The following is a 24,521-nucleotide window of genomic DNA, read 5'->3' on the forward strand; positions in this document are numbered from 1 at the left end:
GGTATTATATGCCTAACGAGTTAGACCATTTGAGCAACCTTCTTTCACATTAAAAGGTACTTTAACTTTTTCTCTTGCCAGATTAACTGTTCAGTCTATTTCTGACAGATGAGATCAGCCATATGGAATTTTAATACTCTGTTTCTTTTAAAATGTGTCTCTGTTTATTTCCTTGGGCCAGAATGAAAGTTTTAAGACTGTTGAAGTTCAAAATTGGTTGTGTAATATTACTATATTACTGTTTTGGGGTGGTTTTCAGTACCTATTGGTCACATGCATAAAGCACAAATAAATAAGTAAAAGTAGAAATAAAGACATGATGTTGTTCCCAAAAAATTTCCAGCTAAGGTCCTGATCTCGTAAAAGAGTTATGTGCTTAACTGTGTGTGCCTTGTGAGGTTCCATTGACCTAGGTGGAAGTATTCAAAGTAGTTGAATATGTGTCTAAATCTCTGCAAAATTAGGAGGCAAATTAAAGCATGTCTGTTAAAATTTACTCTGCTTTAATGAATTGTAGATTCCTTTTTCTGGTCAAAATATGTATAGAGTATCCCAGTTACTTTAAAAAAATCTAGATTTTATTAGAAAATATTTAAACTATTACTTGACATTGGCACCAACACATTTTTTTTTTCTAAAAGCAGGATGGGAAGCTGAAGTTCAAGATTTCAAAATAGCTTTCATATTTCTACAGTTTAAATGCAAAAAAAAGCAGCATTTTAATAGGAAAAACTCGGTAGATTCTTATCCAATCGCTACTTAAATGAGAATATTTCAGGGGAGTGTAAATGTCAGCTTCATTAACTATTCATTAAAGATTATTCTAYATATGATATAGAATAAATCATATAGTAGAAAGTGCACAAATCCACAGGTTAATGCTATCATCTACACTTTTAGGAGCATACTACCATAGGCCAAGGTGTGGACTTTTTCCTTCTACTGGCAAAAACTTACCTGGACAAGTGCCTGTGAAATAATGTATATGAGGAATGAGTTATTAGTTATGACAATATTGCCAGAGCACATGAAAATTACCTTAACAGGTAACATTCATGAACATGTCTCAGAAGTGTCTTCAAGGAGTTTAAGGCTGAGGATGTCAGTGTGATCAATTCATTCCTGGAAGTTTATTAAGTGTGAATGCTCTGGTTTTGGTAATGCAAGGAAAAGAAAATCCATCAATATTAGGAAGCATACCTGAAAGGATCTGTTTTAGTATGCTTTATTACATATGCCCTTTGCTGAAGTATTATACAGAATTTCTCAATCTTGAAAGAGCAAAGCATTTGGCTCAGGGTTCAGTCAAGTACTGCAGGCATTCCTAGAGTGACAACTTTAATCTCCTTCATTGCCCACTTATTAAATACCTTAAATATATTCTCATGGTAAATCCAGCACCGAGGACAGAGACTTAAAACAGTTTATTCCTTTAATTAGAACTATATATCCATACCACAATTAAAACACAATTTAAAATAGAACAATAATAACAAASTATGAACAAATGCTAATTACAATATGAGTGAACCACTAATATATAACTAAGGCTGAAATGATGGGAATTGAACTGCAAGCAGAGTAGTAATCAACATGAGAAGAAAGCCTGATAGTCTGGAGAAGATGGGAAAAATAGTTGTCATTGATTTAAGTTCCAGTCCACTGGGGTGAGATAGTTCTTTGTAGACTCTCTGTCAATGTGCTTCCAGTCAGTGTAAGGACAGTTAAACACTACATGGTGTCTGGTGGATCCCAGAGCATTGGATGGCACATACATATGGATAACCAAATATATATAGAGACATCACCACTGGTTATTTGGTCAAAAGCTTTCACCTCTGTGCCATGCAATCTCACATATCCAGGCTACTGTACAGAATATGATAATAAAGTTGCCTCAATAACAAAGCTATTTCACAAAGCTTATTTTGAAATCAGATTGTAAACACTGTGATGCATCTTGCAGGTACTGATGTCACACTGCCCCAGTGCAGGATGGCGGCAGACTGGGGAACATGGGACAGCTTTCTCTTCAGAAGAAACCATCGTGCACCCTCCAGATGCAACAAGGCTGCTCCACCTACACAGCTCAGGGACATGTCATCATGGGACATACACGGAATCACAGAATCACAGAGTAYTCTGTGTTGGAAGGACCCGMAGGGATCATCGGGTCCTACTCCTGGCCCTGCATAGGATATASCCAAGAGTCACACCATGTGCCCGAGAGCATTGTTCCAAACACTCCCCAAACTCTGTCAGGTTTGGTGCTGTGACCACTTCCCTGGGGAGCTGTTCCCATGCCCAGCCACCCTCTGGGGGAAGAACCTTWTCCTGATATCCAACCTAAACCTCCCCTGACACAACTTCAGGCCATTCCCTCGSGTCCTGTCAYTGCCAYCGYGGAGARAAATKCCTGATCACACCTGGGGACATTTCCTATGGAAGTCTCACACCAGCGCCCACCCTAGATCCCAGTGCAGCTCTGATTAATATACATTAATCAACTCTAATTAACCTGCCGTACAACAGCACCGCTCGGCGACACCTGTCAGGACGCCCTAGCGGGGCATCGCCACACGGTGCATTTTCTATTTTTCACACGGCGTTTCCGTAGCGCTGGCCAGCCGTGCAGCTGGGGGTTCCCGTCCCCGAGGGCGCTGTTATCCCGAAGGTGGCACCCTCCGGACACGGCTCCCGTCCCTCGGCAGAGTGCTCTAATCCCGGGGGTGGCACCCTCAGCACACGGTTCCCGTTCCCCCAGGCCGCGGTTATCCCGGGGGTGGCACCCTATGGACACGGTTCCCGTCTCCACAGCCGCGGTTATCCCGGGGGTGGCACCCTCTGGACACGGTTCCCGTTCCCCCAGGCCGCGGTTATCCCGGGGGTGGCACCCTCTGGACACGGTTCCCGTTCCTCCAGGCCGCGGTTATCCCGGGGGTGGCACCCTCTGGACACAGCTCCCGTCTCCCCAAGCCGCGGTTATCCCGGGGGTGGCACCCTCTGGACACGGTTCCCGTCTCCCCAAGCCGCGGTTATCCCGGGGGTGGCTCCCGGTCCCGGCCCCGCGGCCTCCCCGCCCTCTCCCGCCCCGCCGCGCAGGGCGGAACGCGCCGCGCGGGGCCGCGTTGCGCGGGGAAGTGTGTGCGGCTGCACCGGCGGCCGCCATGGCGGTGGACATCACTCTGCTGTTCAAGGCCAGCGTGAAGACTGTGAAGACCCGCAACAAGGCGCTGGGGGTGGCGGTGGCGGGGGACAACGCCAGGGACGAGCTGCTCAAACGGGGCGCCGCCCGCTCCAAAAGCGACTTCACCAGCCGGGCGCGGGAGGTGGTGAGTGCGGCCCCGGGGGGAGGGCGAGGGGCGGCCGGCAGCGGCTCCGCCCGGGCGGGCAGCCCGCCCTTCACCGCCGCCTCGGAGCGTCCAGCGCTCCCCGGGGACAGCGAGCGGGCCCCGGAGCCGGCCGCAAAGAGCCCCGGGCGGCGCTTTCCCACACGGGTGTGGGCTGGGAGCCGGGGCCCGGCGCTGCCGTGGCGGCTGGGGCCGGCTCCGAGCCCGTCTGTCGCCCGCGTTCCCCGCGGCGCGGCTTCTCCCGGGGCTCTGCGGCCTCTCCTGCCAGGGCTGCGGTTGTGTCCGTGCGGATCCGCCGCTCCTGCAGCCCGTGCTGCGTGCGCACGGGTGTTTCCTCCCGCCGGCTGCCACGTAACAGRGCGCTAGCATAGCAAATGTGTTCGTCAGCGTTTGTAATGCTGCTCCCTACCTGCTGTCTTYGGCTTGGTTGCTTCCCCGGTCACACGGGGTGGCTGTAAACTGCCAGCCCTAGGCAAATTACATGTACAAAGAACGTTTTAAGACTTGAAAAGACAAACACGAAAATGTTAAGGGATTACAGAGGTGAAAGTTGATCGGCATTAACAACACTCCTCAGTCCATAGTCGTTCCATAAAATCAATTCTTTTTCCAGATTGTTTTCCTCCATACTGAGTCAAAGGCAGGGCTTGAATACCATGTATTTGCTAAGGCACTGGACTGTRTTTTGAAAAAACTAAGAGGAGACAGGCTTACAGAATGCATATGCAAGTTTGGGACTAAATGAAGAATGCACAAGTTGTTTCTGGTAGTAGAGGAAGCACAAGGAAACCTGAAGTTTTTGGGTACCRTTCTAGATACTCTAATAGGCACAGGTTTTTGTTTGTTTCCTCTGAACAAGCCTTTTACCCCACTGCCACCAGTATTACTTCTGTCTGCACTTCAGTTCCTTCTTAGTTTCTGTGTCTGTATTAGAAATCATGTACAGCCTCAGACTAAGTTCATGCCATCCTCTTCCTCCCTCCTAATCTTTGCTCCCTCTTACCTTCCTACCACCGGGGCTCTTCTGCTTTTACTTCCTCCTGATTTTGGTTTTTTTTTTTTTTTTCTAAAAGTTCTATTCGTACTCAAGCCTACCCTCACCTTCACCTTCTCCTTGCCCTGCTGTAGTCCTGTGCAGTGATGGTGTGCTATAGCCATGCCCTTTTCTTCCTGTGCTAGTTCTTTGGCTTCCTCCAGTTCAMAGCTTCATTTTCCTGGAGATCCTGGTTTTCTCTCTGAACTCTTCACCCTATCTGACTTTCCTCAGTGCAATATGCAGACAACAGAAAGGACAAAGGATTGGAGAAGAGTGKTTTTTTAAATTTGCAAGATCATCAGGTGACGTAAATAGCTAATGCCATTGGGGGTGAACTGAACCATCTGAGGTGACAACCGTTTTAATTAATGGTACTTATATAAACAATGACTTTGGAGAAGAAGCRAAAGCTAAAATGTGTTGCTGAAGCATATGTGAACACGTGGTACCTGTTACAGCTGGTCAGGGAGAAGGACTGAGATGAACTGGCCCTGTGCTGTCAGTCATACCATTGAGATGGTGAGCCAGCAACCCACCAGACCACAGAGCATCGTTGCAATGTGTGAATAAAACACTGAAACTGCAGCTAGAAGAATAAGCTTTATTGCAAAATATGTGATGATTTTAACTGTTTGTTTCGGCCAAATACAGTTCAGTTTGATTGTGTATATGTCAAACTCTTTCAAATACTTTGTKGTTGCCTTTTGATTAAAAGTTTAGCTGCTTCATCAGTCTTTGACAGATGTATTAATTCTTTAACATAATTCTTTTTTATAAGCTCTCCAAAAGCTAGTGAATTCTTGTCAATATACAGGTTTTTTGTTTTGTTTTGTTTTTTTTTAATCTGAAGAAGGTATTAAATAGTTTTGTCTGTAAAGCTTGTAGTGAAAGACGCTGGTCAGAGTCCATAGAGGATAACAGTGAAGACCCTGAATAAACTACTTAGTCACCACTTTCTTTATGTCTTACTTGGTTGCAGAATACAGTATCTCRGTTGGAAGGGACCTGCAACCATCATCTACTCCACCTGCCTGACCCCTTCAGGGCTGAGCAAAAGTTAAAGCAAGTTTTTAAGGGCATTGTCCAAACGTCTTTTGAACAGTGATAGGCTTGCTGCATCAGCCACTTCTCTGTGAAGACTCTTCCAATGTTTGACCACCCACTCATTAAAAAGTGCATCATAACATCCAGTCTAAGCCTCCTCTGGCACAGGTTTGAGCCATTCCCAGTCATCCTGTCCCTGGATACCAGAGGGAAAAGGTTGACACGTCCTTCTTCATGTCCTCTCCTCAGGAAAATGTAAAGCAATGAGATTGCCCCTCAGCCTCTCTTTCTCCAAACTAGAAAAGCCCAAAGTCCTTAGTGCAAATTCTCCATCTGACATGCAAATATGGAAATAGTGAAATAGTAAAGTCTACACACAGAACTGCTCCTGTCAACAWTGTAGTGTGGGTGGGTTTGCGTAGGTCTTGCAGGTAGAGCTGTTTTGATGTCACTTGTACTCCAAGCTCCAGGGCCAGCAGCCAGCTGCTCACAGCTGCAGCACAGCTGGAGYGTGGAACTGGGCGTGCACTCACTTGCAGGATCGGAGATCTCCACAGAGATTTTATATCATGTAATTAATGTGTTTGAGCACTTTGTTGAACTGTGTTAAGTGATGTAACTATCATACATAGTATGTTCTCTTTCTCCTTTCTGCCCCTGAAGAACTGTGAGTTTTGCTGTAGGATCCGAGGACTTTTTGGGTTCTGGCTTCTTTGTATACAGTCTCTAAGTGAAGTTTAAGAAGGAAGATTGAAGGTGCTTAGTGTTTAGAGAAGAAGCTGAAAAAATTGTGGCAAGTAATCCTACACAGCTTCTGTATTTATAGTAAAGGTTCATTGCACCTGGAAGATAAAGTTAAGATAAATTGCACCTGGAAGATAAATTCCTGTTTTACATTCTCAAACCTAACACGATTTTTTTGGATGGATTGAGGGAGGCATGGGAATACAGAATGTAAGAGATTTGACTTGATACTATGTGGGCAAGCTGGTTTAGAGATGTGCACTCTTGGTGTTCTGTGTTAATCACAAGAAAGTATTTCAATATTCTATTTTATTTGTATTTTTTTTTGAAGCTGGCTATTTTATGCTTAGACATACTCTGTTGCTGCTGTCTTTGGGGAGCTGATGAAAGTTTTTGTATTTGAGACTAAGTTGTTAACACAAGAATGTTATGAGGTGATCTATAACTATGTTAATGTTAGTTGCAGAAACTAGTGTTGTTGGTGATGTTATTAAACTGTTATAAAACAGATCCATCAATATAAACTGAAGATTAGTGTTATGGCTCTGARCTATTGAAAGGATTTTCCTTGTCCTGGCATTGAACTATCACTGTTTATTTGGTTTGGGTTTTTTTTTTTTTGGTCGGTCAGCTGCATTGTACAACCACTGGATTGTCTTATCCTTTTTTATGGTGAATAATTTTGGCACCTCTTCATCTCTTTGTGAGTTGCATATTGACTAGGACAGGTAAGAAGTGATTGTTGAAGGATTCCCTATAGCAAAACTACAGTAACAGTGACAGACTTTCTGTTACTGGCCTCATCAGGGCAGGGGAGRCAAAATAGAATGAAAGGCTCATGGGTCAAGATAAGGACAGGGAGACATCTCTGAGGARTTGGGTCATGGGCAAAACCAACTTGAATTGAGGAAAATGAGTTTAATTTATTACCAGTTAAATGAGAGTAGGATAATAAGAAGTAAATCAAAACCTTAAAAATATTTTTCCCCCACTCCTCCCATCTTCCCAGGCTGAACTTCACTCCCAGTTCTCCACCTGCTCCCCACCAGTGGCACMGGAGGACAGGGAGTGGAGGCTGCAGTCAGTTCATCATGCATTGTCTCTGCTTCTTCTTCTGTTTCTGTTTGCCTGATCCAGAATGAGATCTCTTCCACAGGAGATAGTCCTCCATAAACTGCTCCAGTGTGGGTCCTGCCAGCAAAACTGCTCCAGTGTGGGTCCTGCCAGTAAAACTGCTCCAGTGTGGGCTTCTCTCTCCATAGGGCCATAGATTCTGCCAGGAGACTGAGCAGATTTCCCTGTGGGCATCCACCTGCTCCATCCTGGCCCTCCGTGGGCTGCAGGGGCTCAGCTGCCTCACCATGGTCTGYGCCAGGGGCTGCAGGGGAATCTCAGCTCCAGCACCTGGAGCACCTCCTCCACCTGCTGCACTGACCTTGGTGTCTGCAGGGCTATTCCTCTCCCATTTTCTCACTCCTCTTTCCTGCTGCAGTTACTGCTGTGCAGCAACACTTTTTCACCCCCTTCTCAAATGTGTTATCCCAGAGGCACAGCCATGGTTGCTGCAGGGCTTGTCCTTGACCAGTGGCAGGTCTGTCCTAGAGCTGGCTGGCATTGGCTCTGTTGGACATGAGGGAAGCTTCTGACAGCTTCTCACAGGAGCCATCCCTGCAGCCCCCCACTACCAACAAACACCTTGCCACACAAATCCAATGCACTTGTTCCTTGTAATGGTGTCAGGTTTGGGATTAAACTAAATGACTGAAGAATTTTAAGGATTAGAGCAAAAGTATTTAAAAAAAAAAATGGGCTTGCAGTAAGTGCTCAGTGACAAGCAGTTCAGATCCCCAGTTTATGTGACACTGAGTCACAGCTTTGCAATGTCTTAAATCTTTTATTTTGGATGTTTTAAAAGATGGTCAGTTTTGGAAAGTGTTTGACTTTTGAGCTTCTGTTTTAGGACAGTAGTAAGTAATCTGACTCTTTAAGCCTTCCCTGTTACTTTTTTTATGGAAAGTATAAACAGTTGGGAATACTTCTTAGATATTTGAAAATATTGAAGGAAGAAGACCTTTTTGTGATTGACTTTTTATGATTAAGCAGTCATTGATTTATGACTGTTTAATATGTGTTGGAGAAATGGAATCAAGGCTGATACAGCCTATTAAGATAAATAAATATAAATTAATGGTCAAGCAGAATTTTATGGTGGATTTAATTGCAGTCRTGAATAAAATCTGTTTTGCTTTGGGAGTTTCTCTTTAACCTTTKGCAAAAAGCTAAGAAATGAAGAGTTGGAGCATGAACTACTCAAAAGCAGTATTGGGCATATCCTTGAGAATGGAAAATTTAAAAGGTTAAATGTTTCTAAGGCTTTAAATGCAAAATTTCAGAATGATTAAATGCCCATGTTTGAAGCTATTGAACACATAAGGATGCCAGATTCACGAGGCTGCAACATCTGTGATTCATATAAGTTCTGCGTATGGATTCTGTAGGATGATTAACTGATTCTTCAAAAAAAATGGTGCGATAGGCCAATATTCACACAAAAAATATGTTCAGCTGCTCTGTACAAATGTGTAATGAGGAGGAAAAATCCCCACATAAAACTTGTCTCCAAAACTAGTTCTTGTGAAAGCCAGAACAAATGACATTGAATATAAAYTTTAAGCAAACCTTTTAGCTACAAGGCCACCTGACTTTTGCAGTACWTTGCTTTGGCTACACATARGGCARTGGTGACTTTTWAATTTMATTTTATTTTTTWAATTTATTTTTTAATTTTACATACTCTATGTAAAACAGCTTTTCATGCGTACCTGTGAAGGTCCAGCTTATTTCATTGTTTGGAATGAAGCCTATGGGATAATTTAAAATAGCAGTGCTATTAGAACAGATTGAGAGCTGGTGTCCTTTGTTCCAAATTTAAGCTGTTCCTGCACACCTTTGTACAGTTTGGTATGTAGAGCATTCCCCTTGGAGAGAAAAAGGGTAAGAAAGTTTGTATGTGGTGTTATGGCTTTATCATTGCCACTGTCACTGCATTAAATAAAGCCTAAAAAAGGCASAGGGAATGCCCAAACCAGGAGCTGGTCCCCCAAACTGACTATAGCAGACCACCTTGAACAGTATKATATAATTATTGACCTAGCACAACTAAACGGGATTGTTTTTAAAAATGCACACTTTCTGATCCCTTTAGAGTATTCAGGATTGTTTGAGGAGGTACAAAGAATAAAATGCAGCCCCTGAAATTGTGTAATGTGCACAAGAGAAAGACAAGTCTACACCCTCACTGGAAAATTTTCAGATGTTTGCAAATAAAGAGTTTTAAAAATATTAGTAGATGAAATCTAGAGTTCTAGATTTCAAACTGGATTCCTTGCGCTTAATAAAATTCTAATATGATAAGAAAATGTTGACTTGCAAACTGGGAGGTCCACAGGCTTTTCCACTGGCTATTGCTTTCAGATATATCATAACTTCAGTGATTGGCAGGTACCAAAGTGCTGATGCAGGGAGTAACATCATCCCTGTTCTAAAARCAACAGGTGTAGTAAAATGAAAACACCAAGCATTATGTGTTTTATTGGTATAGAAAATAATTATTATGATTCTGGTTCTGAGTCAAGTTCAGGTTGGTGACTCCCGAATGAGTCAGATTATATATGAGCTTTTCAAAATACTTTTGAAAAGACTTTTTCAAAGAAATATCTGAAATAATGAAATAATGAGTTTGCTGTCTTAACTTTTACAGGATGGGACATCTATTTGCCAGGTCTAAAATAGACCTGAAAGGGACTTAATCCACTTCCACGTCCAAGAATAGTACCATTAAAGTCTATGGCAGAACACAGGCAGAGCATCAAAGACTGCATGGTCATGTAGTGAACTGCTTCTGTTGTAATTGAATAGCTGATACTGTCCAGTGCCATGCAGGAAATGACCAAAAATGGTTAAGATTATGTGCTTTAATGGTTTTGGTTTTATACTCCAGCGAAGAAGTTATAACCTGAGTTAATAAGGTTATTTTATACAATTTTTTKACTCTACTGATTACATAAGAATAACTCCCATGAGAGAATATTTGGATGCAGGGGAAATATATACTGCTTGTTGTGTAGAAAATTAGAGTCTTTATAAGAAATGAAYGACTGCCAAATTTTGGATAGTGAGTGATATTTCAGTTCACTTCTTGACTTTTAATGAGAGGTAAGTTCTATTAAATTGGGCCCACAGCTGAGGTCATTAGGATTAATTGCAACTTTTCCTCCCATGCAAAGTTATAAGCAGTCACTCTTTCTCCCAAAGTTCACCAATGATGCTCCATTTTGAACTCACTTACATGCATATGCGTTTCCCTCCCCCATGCTGTACACAGAAAATCTAATTTAAATTGTTCTTTTTCAGATAGGGAGTTGCAGCGTACTGCTGTCTAATATTTCAGATTTATCTCTTCTTCTGTGCAAATTACGGTTAATGTTAGTTTTTTATTATGAGCATTTATTAGTTTTATTTCTCATTTCCTTCATCCCTGTTAGAGAAGTTTACTCTRAGAGATGGAAGGGAAAGAAGCTAATTTTAATTMRTAGATGAGAAACATGTAAAAAGCTKGTTAAGGAAATAGCAGGTTAAGGAAATTCTCTTTTGGAAAGAGATTTTTGTTCAGTACATTAGGACTAAATGCCAGATCACTAATGTTCCCCATGTGATGCTTCTGGTTTTAGCAAAATTCACTTCAGAAACAGCAGGGAGGGTATTGGTTGGCCTTGAGGGAAAAGTTATGAACTCCTGCCTTTTGGGAAATGTCTGTGCAAATGTCTGTCGTTGTTCCCCCCTGCTTTGTTTGTTTGTTTGAAAGTACATTCTCAACTCCATGGGAATTATTTTCTGAATTTAGTAGAAAACCAGGATTGAAAGTTGGCTTGGGAGACAACTTTCCTTAGTTGATTGTTAATTTTGTTTTGGCTAACAGGACCTCATGTGRTGCTGAGGAGTCTAAAAGTTTATASCRCTTCAGTTCCCATTTAAAGGATGTTGTCTTTGTCCTCACCTCACCTCCTTCCAGGCTGGTTGTGGGAGGTTCTTTCYTGGCTTGGAGTTGTTGGAATTGTTACATTGTTATATCCTGCAGCTGGTAACTATGAACTCCTTTCCTGACTGGTGTTCCATTAAGCTGACACCTTTTGCCAAGTTCTTGTTTTGTCATCCTGCCACAAAATAGGATAACATTTGTGGAAGTTTGTAGAGCATGTGGAAGTGGAAGAAAGCTGAGGTTTATCTTAGGTAGTCTGCTACTTTTCTTAAACATAATTTACATTGGCATGACCTCTGAAGGAAAAAGATGGGCTAGGGACAAGGTGGTGGGCCTTGAGGTGTCTAAAAAGCTGGAGAGATACAATGAGAAAGAAAGGCAAAAGAAAGTGAGCAGGCTTAGCTGGTAGAAAATGGAATTATGTAGGTTGGAGAAGAGACAGTCTAACATTAGAGGTAGAAATATGAGTAAAAAAAAAAGAGTATCAGTGAATTAAATGAGGTTATGATATAATTCGTCTAAATAGGAAAGAAAGGAAATGAAATGGAAGAAAGGAGAACAAAGCTGGAACAATATTTCCAGATTAATTAATTTAATTGATGCATTTATGCTATTTGGAGTTTCTCTGCATTCTTTAGCAAAGAAATCTTGAAGTAAGGACAGCTCATTATTTTKAATATTTTGAATACTTTGATACTATAGGCTTTGGGCTCTGTATTTGTGTATTTTGAAATATAATCTCTTGTTCGAGACAGAAATGAACATAAAAATAAGCAGACTMAAAAGAATATTAGTGTGATTTGTTAAGAGGTGTAACTGTTGGGGTTTATTTTTCCAGGTATTAATACTGAGGCCAAAATAAAGCAAATTTTCACTGGAAGTTGGTAAACTTAAGGTGTCTGATTATTCTCCTCCTTTGATTTATTGAAAATAGATCAAGTTTGGTGGATAACAGACCAGAGAAGGTATTRGCTGTGATTCCTCCCAGCTTCCTGCAGTTCTTTTCTGTGTGCATGGTGTATCCTACTTCTTCAGTAAGGTAGAGAGGGATGTTCTTGGACTTGGAAAGTAACTTTTTTTGTTATTTTCTGCTAAATCRAGACTTGGACTAAGGAATTTTCTTCTCTGTGACAATTACCAAACAATTTCTGAGTCATCACACATATTGAACTCTGAAGTGTATTGAAATATTAATAAAATGAGGAGCAACTGTTATTTAGGATGCTAATTATGCTTCACAGATGTGATCAGCCAAAACCAGTTTAATTCTAATCTCAGGGAACAGCTATTTCAGAACATACGGGTTTTGTAGCTTCTCACAAAAAAGATTGCRTATTGCTTTCAGTGAGTAGTACTCGTATGTTTTGGCTAATTGAGAMTCATTTTGGTCATCAGGTTTAGTTTTTAATGTTATGCTGAGCTGATAGCTTGCGATTTCTTGGTAATAGTCAATTAAGTTTTTTGTGTGTTTCACCATAGACAAAAGGATACAATTCTTCAGTGAAACATTATATAATTATATGCCCTGTCTTTGAAACTTCAGTCTATTATACTTGAAAATATTTTTCAGACTGGCAAATAGTAAAACCTGGCATGATAGCTTCAACAGTGAGAGCAGTTAAAGGGTGAAAATTGGAGGTATGAATCATTTCCAGCAATTTGRGGAAAACGTTCTTTAGTGTTGAAAATATTACACTGTGGTATAATTGCATAGAATGTTAAATGGTCGATACTTTCTTGAAAATGCGAGTTTCCTGACTTCAGGGTGGTGTGTCAAAACTTTCTGTCTGGMAAAAAAATACATTTTRTAGTGATCAGGTGTTTGTTGTTCCTCTTTTCCCCTTCATTCAGACTGCCTTCCCTTTTAATGGAGGCGGGTGAGAGCTGTAGAAAAGCACATGTGCTGCATGAACTCAAATTTGCATCTGTTTCATTTCCGTAGGTATTGTCCAACATTTGAAAAACAAAACAAAAAACAGATACAAAAAATGTTATCCAGCATCCTTTCAGTCTTTGATTTTCCACTCCTAATGGATTGCTTGTCATTTCCCCCCTGGATATTTCCTTTTTTTTTTGGTGGAATTTTAAACACTTTTGAATATGGATGTAATTTCACTGATTCTAAATTTTGTAGCTACAGCTGACTGGTGTTTCCCACCTTTCCAATTTTTCAGCTGGATAGGAGGTGTGAAGTGGTATCAAGTGAATGTTGGTGGAGGTTCTGTGGGGATATCCGTAAGCTCTCAAACATTGTGTTGGTAAATAGGAGAAGAGGTCGTGGTTTTACTCCTAATTGTATTCTACCTCTAATAATAAGTATTATTCTAATATTCTARTTAGAGTTCTAATATGGTCATTCATTGAATTTTTCACTTTTCTTATGGTAAAAAAAGCTAAGGCCTCCAATGTTTAGTAGAGGCCAAAGTAAAATCTCAATGTATTTAGAAGACCAGAAATGATCTTGCTGCAGATTCCTGTGATAAAATACACTCCTGAGTCCTGTCAGATAAAAGAGGAGGTGAGAAGGGAGCATCCAGTTGTATGGGAGTCCACCATAAGTGCTCTGGGGTCTGGCTTCATGGCAGCAGTGTTCCCATGAGTGCAGAGCAGCCAGAGTAATCAGCCTCCAGAAAAGGGGAAAGTTGATTATAAGGGTAGGAAAACAGAAGAATTTGTCAGTAAAGTATTTGGTGTTTKGGGCAGGAAAACAGACTCTTGGAGTTCTGAGTTTTTCCAAAAGTGTTGTGTCGTGCTGGTTTTCAGACTGATGTGTAAATCTGGATGTAATTGCATGATGGATTTTTTTCCTTTACTATTTTCAGGTGATTTGGATGTTTTTACAAAATAAAAACAATTTTGAACTCCCAGGACTTTCAAGATTTCTCTCTCTTAAAAAATTCCAGCCGTCGCTTGGGAGTTTTTGTCTGAGCTAGTGGTCTCACTTTTCCCCTATCTCCAGTTTAACAAGTTTTTTCCCTTGCTTTTACTCTAGTTCTTTCCTGGAGAAGAAGGAAAACATTGTGAGCTGTAGAAGAACATGCTTCTTACTCTTAGGACACTTTATCTGTAACATACGGCATGTTACATATTGTATCTGCCTATTTTTTGACTACTTCACTTAAAATAAACACTGATAGCAAGATGGCATGAAAGACAAACACATAGTGGTGAGGAAAACCATTTAATGATTAGTAGAGAAACATATTTATTGAAAAGAAAAACCATGTCTAAAGGCTCTAATGGTGACTTCTGGAAACACCACCATGTTGTGGTATTTGCAGTCCTGTACAGTAGATACTGTGTAAAATTGCTTGGGAACTGGAGCTTGCAATTGTGATCTTGGAATGTCCTGCAGATAATTAAGTTGTGGTCAGGCCTTAGAAAAATAAAAAGTTCTCGAACTATGATTTTATAAACATGCTACAATAACATTTCTTTATATTTAACAGTTTCTTATAGAAARCTGATACTCTCACAAGGCATTGACTAAAGGTAAAACATCAAGAAAGAAAAAATATTAAATTAAAACTTCACTTAGGATGTTGACAGTTGGCTTGTAATATTAAACAGATGTGTGTGTTCTTGGGATATTCTTCTTTCAGAACCTTGCTGCATACTAGTTTTCAAGTGACAGCTACAAATTTTTGATTAATTTAAAATTCTGCTTTCTTCAGTTGTCTTTGTTATGTTATTTTATTTGGGTCTATTCAGCTGGACAATGTGATGCCAGCTGTAGTGTCTGCTGTGATTCAGGGGAAAGTGTTCCTTTGTGTCGGCTTAAATTGAGGCATTCCTTATTCAACTGTATTGGAAAATTATTATATATATGCAAAGATTTTTGGGCATATTACCTTAGCATGAGTAAGCACGGCATTTATTGGTTCTGTTTGTGGGTGTGGTAGGGCATAATTTGGCCTTTTTGGCTCCTAGTAAATATTGCACATAGAAGCCAATACCAAAGTAAAGGAACTTAAGTTTCTATAAGATGTAACTTTAATGAAATATAGAGGAAATTATCAATTAAAGGGAAAATATATAGCACTATTAAAATGATAAAATGTTGTGTCTATTTCTGAGGCCAACCTTTTTCAGAAGTGTGGTGGTGGTAGGATGTTGCTTTGTTGGGTTTTGATTTGTGGTTTTTTTTTTTTTTAAAAAGAAAGGGCTACAAAAATTATCTAAAGTCTGAAAAATCTACCTTGTAGGGAGAAACCCCTTCTGCATCAYTTGAAATCTCTTAAGTGCATGTATTTCAAAATGCAGTACTCAACAAGTAATACAGGAGTTAACGCATAGAGATGGCTCCGGAATTCCTTTTTACATATGGGACACAACTTTGTACCAAAGCAAGGAATTGGATACTGGTTTTCCAGATCCCAGACTACTGCTCCAGTGACCTGTGACTCTGATCAGTCTGACCTTGGACTGTATAAATGTATGCATGTTCTCTCTTCATTTTTAATAATAAATGAACTTATAGGAAACAAATAATGCTTAAGTATTTCTAAAAGAAAATAGTCATGTTAGACTTCACGGGATGCCCAGTCCACCACAGAAGTTTGTTGCTGTGAAGTAAGCAACCACCTTTTAATGTTTTTTTTTTATTGTCAGATTTCTTCCTCACTGATTTCAGGGGATGAATGATGTACAAAGGTGGTTAAATTATTTTAATTCTTTTTTTTTTTGGGACTGAAGGAGTCATTAATTTATGTGAGGTGACTGTTGATTAAATAGTGCTACATTGCTGTAGTATGCATACTGACTCAGTTTAATATACATGAATTGAATATCTTTTTTCTTGTGTAAAGATTGTGTAAAGACACAATGATACAACATAATGTGAGTGAGACTAGCTTGTTGTAAGAATACTCTTCATTTTTCTTGATGATGTTAAGTTCCCAAAATTTTTAGCTCATTGCAGAATCCATGAAAGTGTATATGGGAAATATTTACRAGAGCTCAGATACTGTTTTGTATGGTTTTGAAAATGATGTAAAGGACTGTTAAGTAAATACAGGAAAATACTTATTAGAGGTAGTGAAAATGTGAAGGAGGAGAAGAAGAAAGAAAAAAATCAAGAGTTAATTAGTTGGTCTGAAATGTGATGTTGTGTAACATCTTGTATTTATTTTCTGCTGTGTTACAGCATACAGATTGTGTGGTGCTATGGCCCGGCTATTTCACTGCTTTACCATTTCTACACAATTTATTGTCTAAAAAATTACAATAACTCCCAAGAATAGTTTGTGGGCTCCCCCAATACACTTGTAATACTTCTTTTGTTTTATTTTGTAGGGAAAATAAGGCATGTGTATTTTTTGATGGAAACTTTTTTTTTGTTGCTTGTAATGAAAGAGAAGCCTTTTYTATATTGCTTTTAAGTAAAGATTGAGACTTACTTTACTGAATTAAGCATATGCACCACAAGTAAATTCTAATATGAGTATCATTTGAATTTTAAAGCAAGACATTTAAGAGCATCCATTAGAAATGTGGGGAAARAAAGATAATGCAAATATTAATGGATGTTATCTTTTAAGTAAAATTGCATACTTCTTTCAAAGACCACTTTTATTTGTTTATACATGGTTGCTGCTGAGGCTCTTGCATTTTAAATAGAGCTACTATTGCAGAAATCCATAGTCTGCTTGCAGACATTTTTATAGATTGAACTGTTTTGAACAAACTGGCTAGTCAGTTCTTAAAATGCAGCAGAAGATGTTTCTTCTTTTGTTGAGACTTGTAAATTGTGGTGGGAATTCTGTGCAGCCTGATGATGACRATGTTCTGTCTAAGCAGGCATACAAATAATTCTGTTGTTAGAATATTTCTTTCTGCTGGGGCTTTGTGGTAGTTGGTACTGCCTTCAGGTTTTGTCCCTTTTGAGAGGACTTTGAAATAATAKGAATAAAATATTAATCATGGAAATTACATGAGATAACATGCTTTTTCATTAGCCCACTTGGAGACAGAGGGAGATTATATTAACATAGTTCCAATTATCCCAATTACCGGTGCTTGAATACTAAGGCTCTGGCAGAACAACCCTGTAGATGTCTAGATATAGATTCTACAAAGATAACTTTTTTGACTGAGACTGGTGCCAGTGAGATAGTGTTGTTGATTAAACACAAATGTATATTGTAACAAAAAATACTTTCCTATTGGAATTTTATAAGCAAAAGGATTGTTGTAATACAAATAAACTGAAACTCTTGAATAATAAGTTGTTTGGGATTAAGTTTCCTACCTCTTTTAAGGCTACAAACTGAACTATTATATTGCCTTTTGATTGCATGGTGGGTTTTCTGCTTTAAATTGCTATTACGGTAGCTCTGAGAGTCCCTAAGTGAGAGCAGAGCTAGATTCCCTTTGCAGAGCRTTTGAACTGTTAACTAAGCAAGACATTGAATGATGCAAAATGAAATCCTGGTTGTACTGAAACAGGCTGCAGAGTTATACTTGATTTAATTGAAGAAAATACTTTGCAAAAAATTCTTTTCAGAGTCAAAGTTTAATGCTCACTTGTTGTTTGTTCTACATTTTGAGTGAGAGTGAGGATGAAGGCTCTGATAAGAGATTATGGAAAGAGAAGTCTTCTCCAGTGTTCTTTAGGATTTTTTAATAAGATGCATTTTTCATTTCTTTGTTTTGCAACAAATGAACTGATTCAGATATTGTTCACTTGGGTCCTAAGAGAGCAGTCCCCAAAAGGGAAGGCATTATGAGTAAGGACATTCTTAATTTGTGTTGTATTTTCCAAGATACGCCGTATTCCAAACCAAAATAATTCTGAAAATATTTATGCATAACAATTGTTGAGTAAAACTTACAATTTTCTGAAAAAAATGTAGTTTTGAATCTGTCTCTGAGTTGTAGCAATTAACCTACATGCACATTTATAATTCTAGAAAATGGACAGCATATTACATTCAAAGACTGGATCTGATAGACTCAAATTGCTTAAAACATCAGTTATTGAAGATGTCCCTCTGGGATTTTGAGAAACTATTTAACAGATGAAAGTACATTTTGAAAAGTTTGACCTTACAGGCAATCATAAAATGAATCAAAACAGTTCTTTCCTCCCCTGAAATGTACAGAGCCCATCTGTATCTAATCCAGTAATTATAGACTGAGTTCAATTACCTTTTCAAACTTGGAGCAGACTGGAGACTAGGCAGTGAACAAACATAGGGTTTTGTCTAGACCTCAATTGACCACAGTCTAAAACTTGAATTTATATCTAATTTTATTTTTAGTGTCATTTGATAGATTTTAAAGGATTTATTTTGCTACCTASTTGCTAGATATGATGGTTTTTATTTGTTGACTTAAGGTTTATGGCGACATTTTTTATTCCAGTGAAGTTAATAAAAGGGCACCAAATCCTAAGAGTTTACTGTATAAATAATTTTAAATTTTTTAAAAGTGCATGAAACAGCTCTTTGGAATCTTTAATATTGCTACAATGAAATTATGAAAGAATCTGAACAAAATTGTGTAATTTAATGTCTGTGCTGATACGCATATATTTGTTATTCAGATTACAACAACTCTCCTTTGATGTTTTTTGCTCTTTAGAAAAATGAAACCTAGACTACCTAACTGCAATATTATTGATCATTGACACAGATTAGAAACTATGCTGAAAACAGATTTTCAGCTATTTTATTAATTTCCTTTAAAGCAAGCAAAATATCCATTCAGCCATACAGACWGTATTAAAGAATACATATGCACCCACAAGTCATAGCAGTTAGTGTAAGTTATCACTTTGGCCTCCAAGGTAAAGCCCAGGCATCTTACGATATTCTCCCACAAGCAGGACAAACTACATAATGTACATCTTGCTGAGAGGARTCTCAGGCTGTGTTCGCTSTYTGAYATAACATTTCCAGGGTGGTGTTGAYACCCCTTACACRACAGCTTTGAGCAGCTTTCTCTTGGCAGRCATTCTTTGCTACAAAGCTGTGTGGTTTGCAGAAACCAGCGCACTGCGCAGGAATTGGGTTGTTAGAGYGGTACATTTCCTATCTCTTGGGGAGCAGTGAAGGAGCCATGATTAAGGACAGACTAAATGCTTTATTTTTAACTTTTAATTGTGCAGTGTGCTGTTGATGGAATGGTGTTTCTTGGCAAGTGAAGGCTATGATAATTAGTGCGTTTCGTTTAACTTACTTATTCTTAATAGTAATCAGTATTTTGTAGCAGTTGCTGTAATTAGTTAAGAATGTGGTTCATGATGACTTCCAAGTCAACACATATTTGATGAATAAGGCACACTGTCCCAGTGAGTAGTAAATTTGACATGACAAGCAGGAGTCTTTTGATGTTTAATTGGCTTTCCTTGTAACACTTGAAGAAAAAAATGATCTAATGAATGTTGCRTTGACTATAAAACTGAAGCCCCAGAGATTGCATGGAATGTATTTTGTCTCCATATTTTGTAAGCATGGGAAAAGTTCTCTAATATTTGTCTTTTGGGTTTTTTTTTTGGTTGGGGAATGTTTGTTTGGTTGGTTTGTTTATTTGGTTTGGTTTTTTAGTGTATAGTAGTTTGCTGGATGAATGATACTGTTCTGAAGAGGTAATATGGAAATGTATAAAATTATTTTCATAATCATAATTTAAAAACAAATTTGGTAATAATATATTACTAGGAAACGTAGTATATAACATCAGTCTGGTTTGTAGTTTTGGATTTTTTTTTCTCAAAAAGGAAAGAGTATCATGCACGCAGAAGTCAGGAAATCCAATTTTCAATTTCAATCCCTCATCAAAATCCTATTTACAAAAGCATTGAGAAGTCCTTTTTTTATCCCTGCCTTAACTCCACATCAGGAGCCACGAAGACCTTTCAGCTGCTGGTAATAGCAAATGTCATCATCTGTTGTACAATTGTATTTGTATTAAGGTTTATGCTGCCGTAGAAAGTACCATCAGACTTTGAAATGAGAAGTAGGGATGGTTGATGTAAGTTTCTGAATTTTTCATAATTCTATGTTTCAGCTTCATAGGAAAAAACTGCTACAACCAGCAATTTATTTCTTTTGCTCTATTTCATTTTACAGGGCTTCATTATTGCACAGAACTTCAGAATTGAAAGCATTTTAGACCAACAACTGAAATGAGTATGTTCTGAGAGTAAACTCAGGCAGTACCTGTTGCCTGCAGATTACTTGAAATGAGAAATCGAGATTTAGCACTGTGTTTATTCTGGTCTGGATAATTTTAATTCTAAGGGGTAGTGACACTACTGACCCCAAATTCTAAGGCCACTAACAGTAACTTCAGAATAATGCTGGCTATGATAGACAAAATTTATGTTATAGGAAAAATGACTGTTTCATAGTTACTCTTAAGATTTTTCATGACCGCATCAAATGTTTTTCCCAAGTGAAGGTTGGTTGGTTCCGTTTCACCTCTTGGCTCATTAGAAAAAGGTCTTTGTTTTGTGACTGTTGCAAGAATTTGCAGCAGTTAGTTAGAAATTTAGTTAATTTAGTTTTAGAAAATTAGTTAATTTTCAGTTGCATTCTGACACTGCCTAATCGGTATTCTGCTGTGTGCATTGCATACCCTATATTTGTAGTGTAAGATAAAAACAGTCAGTATTACAAAAACAATTGTTTTCAGTCTACTGGAAACAGAAATTTTAAAAGTGAAAGCATTTGTCCTTCGTGCTTCAGTGGATATTTGTGTGTTGTCTGTTTTCAAACCAGATCACTTGAGTCAGCTCCTGTAATTGTACATGTCCACTGCGTCAGAGCAGGCGCTCCAAACCCGGCAGAGAACACGCATCTTTTAGCTGCCTCTATTCAAGAAAATGCATTTAATTTCCCTTGCGAGATCACTTTTAAATCTAAAGGGAATATTAACAATATTATAATCCCTGGAATTTACTTTGGAAAAAAGTTGAGGTTCTTCTGGAGTCACCCCATTTTCTCCTGTTTCACTTATTTAAAAGAAGTAACTTTCTTATACCTTCGTTTAGTCCTTCCAACTCCTACGCTTTTGATGTGTGCTTTTCTTTCTGGTTCTGTGTATTTTATTTTGTCATAGGTTTCTGTTGAAATCTGTCACAATTTTAATGTCACTGATTTCTTACTGTTGGAATTTTCTTCTTCATTTTCACTCCATTTGATTCTTTTCTTACTATATTTATTTCCCRATTTTTAGCTGATTTTCTATACATTATAAAATTAGTAGACACTTGTTTATTTAAGAGGTAAGAAACTGCTAAATACAAGGATAATTTGGTGGCCTACAAATACCTAGTCAGTTGTTTTCCTTTCTGCAGCAGAAGGGAGGCTTATTCCTCTTGTTGCTATCTGATCTGTTGTATGAGACAAAGGAATTCAAAGTGCAGTCTGTGTGAAGCTTAATCTTTGTAAATATTTTTTCCTTTGTCTTTTTTCCTCTGTCTTGTCCAGCTCTTGCTTTGTGGACTTTTTCCTTTTCTTGGCTCCATTTGTGTCATTAGTCAGTATTAAAAATGGCTACTAATTAAGCAATATAAAGATGCATGCAGTCATAAAACCTATGCTTTTTAAAAATTTTCTAAAATCACTTCAAAGTTTCCTCAAATCACTTTAAAAAAAAGAGAAATCAGTTGTGTTACTTTAGCTACATAAGAAGGCACAGACAGTACAGTTAATTTGATACAGTGCAATGAGATAGAACTAAACAAAGTTATATGAGTAAAACTTTCTATTTAGACAATGGGGTTTATTTTCCTTCTCTTTACTTTTCTATCGTTACTYATTTTTGTCTCTTCCATGCTTATTGAAGCTGTAGACAGACAGACACTTGAGTTGCTTATGCAGGAACAACATTTAAATTGCTCTGTGCGGGACTGAAGAACATTCAGGACAAAAAAAAATCTTCAAACTGGTTTAGATATCCTGATTTTCAGTATCTGCACCGCTGCTATACAGTGTGTTCAACAGTAGGTATAACATTAGAGCTACAGGCATTTAAAATTGTTGTGTGTTTCTGTGGGGAAAAATAGCAATTTTGGATTGCTCCGGTTCTAATGGTGATGTGCCAAGGAGTAGAACATGCTATTAAAACATGAGGTCAGGTTAACCCTCTCCTTGCTAGCATATGTATAGCATGCAGCATTTTGTTTAGGCTATTGTGAACACTTTCAAGGAGAATATTTTACATCCTAAGAAATTTAATTGATTTGGGGGTTTGTTTCTTTACCCATTAAGTATGGGATTTGTTTTTTTTAAATTTTGTTTTGGTTTATTATCCTAAATGAGGTCCCATTTTTCCAGTACATGCTAGCTGTTGTATCTCTGATATCTGTCTCTCATTTGCACTGAAATTATAAGTAAGGCTTTAGCATGGGTGTACCTTATTTACGATGTTTTATTCATCTTTACCTCAGACCATGCCTTTCTGCTTCTTTTTATTCCCTCTTCTATCTTCAGTTTTTCCCTTCCTTCACTTTCCAACATTTCTCTTATTTTTTCACCCCTGTGCCAAAGTGAGCTTTACCAGCTCCTGTTCCATCTATCATACAGTCAGATATCTACTTGACATTTACCACTTAATCTTGATCAGTCTCTGTATAGTAAATTCTCTTGCCAGTGTTAAGTTTTTGTGTTCTGATTGTAATTCATGACCTTAACATTTTCATCTTAAAGTTGCTAGTGAGATAGCTCCTCAGCAGGGAGGTACTTCATGTTTACCTTTCTCTCTTCCTAAGTTCATGCCAGTGCATGAGCAGAATACTGAAATATTGATGAAATGTGTGTCAGTAATTCTGACTCATCTGTAATGTAGAGCAGAACTATGGAGCAATGGTGTGACATTTTTTAAATCAGGTGTTTGTAACCCAAATAGAAACTGGGAAATGTAGGATCACTTCCATCCTTCACATGAGACTGCTCACTAAAGTCATGTAAGAGCTTCAAGACATTGTTGCAAGTTGCAGTAGCATTTTACTCTAACCTTGAGTGAAAATTGTACACAAACCAGTATCCATCTTTCAAGASATACTCCAATTTCTCTGTATGCTTGTCTGCTGAAACACAAGTATTTTYTATCCAGTTGTTCTGTTATTTCCTCATACAAAGCTGTGGTGTTTAGCTGCTGCAATCCAACCTCCATAATCTTGTCATTATGGCAAAAGACATAGTTGATTTCTTCACTCTGTAGGGGTTGGTGAGATAGAGTGAAACTGCTTGATAGACACTGATTATTAGCACAAAGCATCTTAGTAACTCCTACRGCTTAATGTGTAAACTCCTGGACAGTTTGTACGTGTTTACTTATTGACATCGTGGTGTTTTAGTTATTTGAAGGCTCCTTCTTGCCCTACATGCTACAGCAATGGCCATATGTAGATCAGCAGAAAGTTGTGAAAGAAGGTGTCTACAAAAACAGTAGCATCTGTGAAATGTGTGTGCCACAAACTGTTGAAAAACTGTGATGTTGCCTATAAAATAAAAAAATCAGATGATGGGAAGTAGTCCCTATTTTATTCTCTCTCGCAGTGTTTCAAGTGAAACAATGACTCAAAATCATTTTGCCAAATAAATGTTTTAATAGATTTTTGTCTTGTGAAGCTGTCAGAGTTTATAGAGTAAGCACAGTATCTTTCATTGCACTGGTGGTTCCTGTGGTCTCACCTCAGTGTACTTAGGTGCTGAACAGCTGATGGGGCTCTGACTGCAAAGTGCTTGTGTACAGGAATCTGTCAATAAATAGATGTCAGTGTCTCTTCCACCATTTTGTTTCCTGATATTGTCACAGCTGGCTGGGTATTTAGTAATTTCAGAATGGAGACCGTGTTCTTTTTGTGAGCAGCCATGGGGATAGTGCTGTAGTTTACAGCTCTCTCTTCTTGGAGGCCATTCGGAGTTGACTGCTGACTGGAACCTCAGAATTAATGCAGCAGTATGCAGGGGTGGTGTATCTCAGTGCAAATGCCATTTGATTTTATTTCAGACAACTTTTTTATTTCCTTTTCTTGCATATGTTGGTTTTGGCTTAGTTTTTTTTTTTTTGTTTGTTTCTGTTTCTCTCCCTATTTATGCACTGGGTGTTTTCTGTGGATGTGTACCATCAAAAAGCCACCTACTCTGTGAAGTTGTGGGTTCCTATGAACTTGAGACTTTCTAGAGATAGATAAAATGCTTTCAGAAATTAGTAATATGTTGCAGGGAGAGGTGGCCAATTACAGAATACAGGTGAGTCAACTAGGAGACAGGAGCAGATTCTTGTATTTTGAGGTGTCTTGCATGGTCTTGCAAAGTTCACTTCCATGAGTCTCTCCTTTTGCATTTGTATTACA

At 38.7% G+C, this 24,521-nt stretch overlaps 1 protein-coding gene across 1 annotated transcript in view; it reads left to right on the forward strand.

The window, feature by feature from the left end:
- Nucleotides 1–3,104: 3,104 nt before the first annotated feature.
- The window catches only part of STX18 (syntaxin 18), a 62,833-nt gene continuing 41,416 nt past the window's right edge, over nt 3,105–24,521 (forward strand). Inside the window, exon 1 of the mRNA XM_057373484.1 lies at nt 3,105–3,332. Coding sequence (XP_057229467.1) covers nt 3,168–3,332 — 165 coding nt within the window. The 5' untranslated portion in view covers nt 3,105–3,167. The remainder of the gene's footprint in view (nt 3,333–24,521) is intronic.

This window comes from Malurus melanocephalus, unplaced genomic scaffold (genome assembly GCF_030028575.1).
Source record: "Malurus melanocephalus ecotype Western Australia unplaced genomic scaffold, MMel_1.1 scaffold_199, whole genome shotgun sequence".
NCBI classification, from domain to species: domain Eukaryota; kingdom Metazoa; phylum Chordata; class Aves; order Passeriformes; family Maluridae; genus Malurus; species Malurus melanocephalus.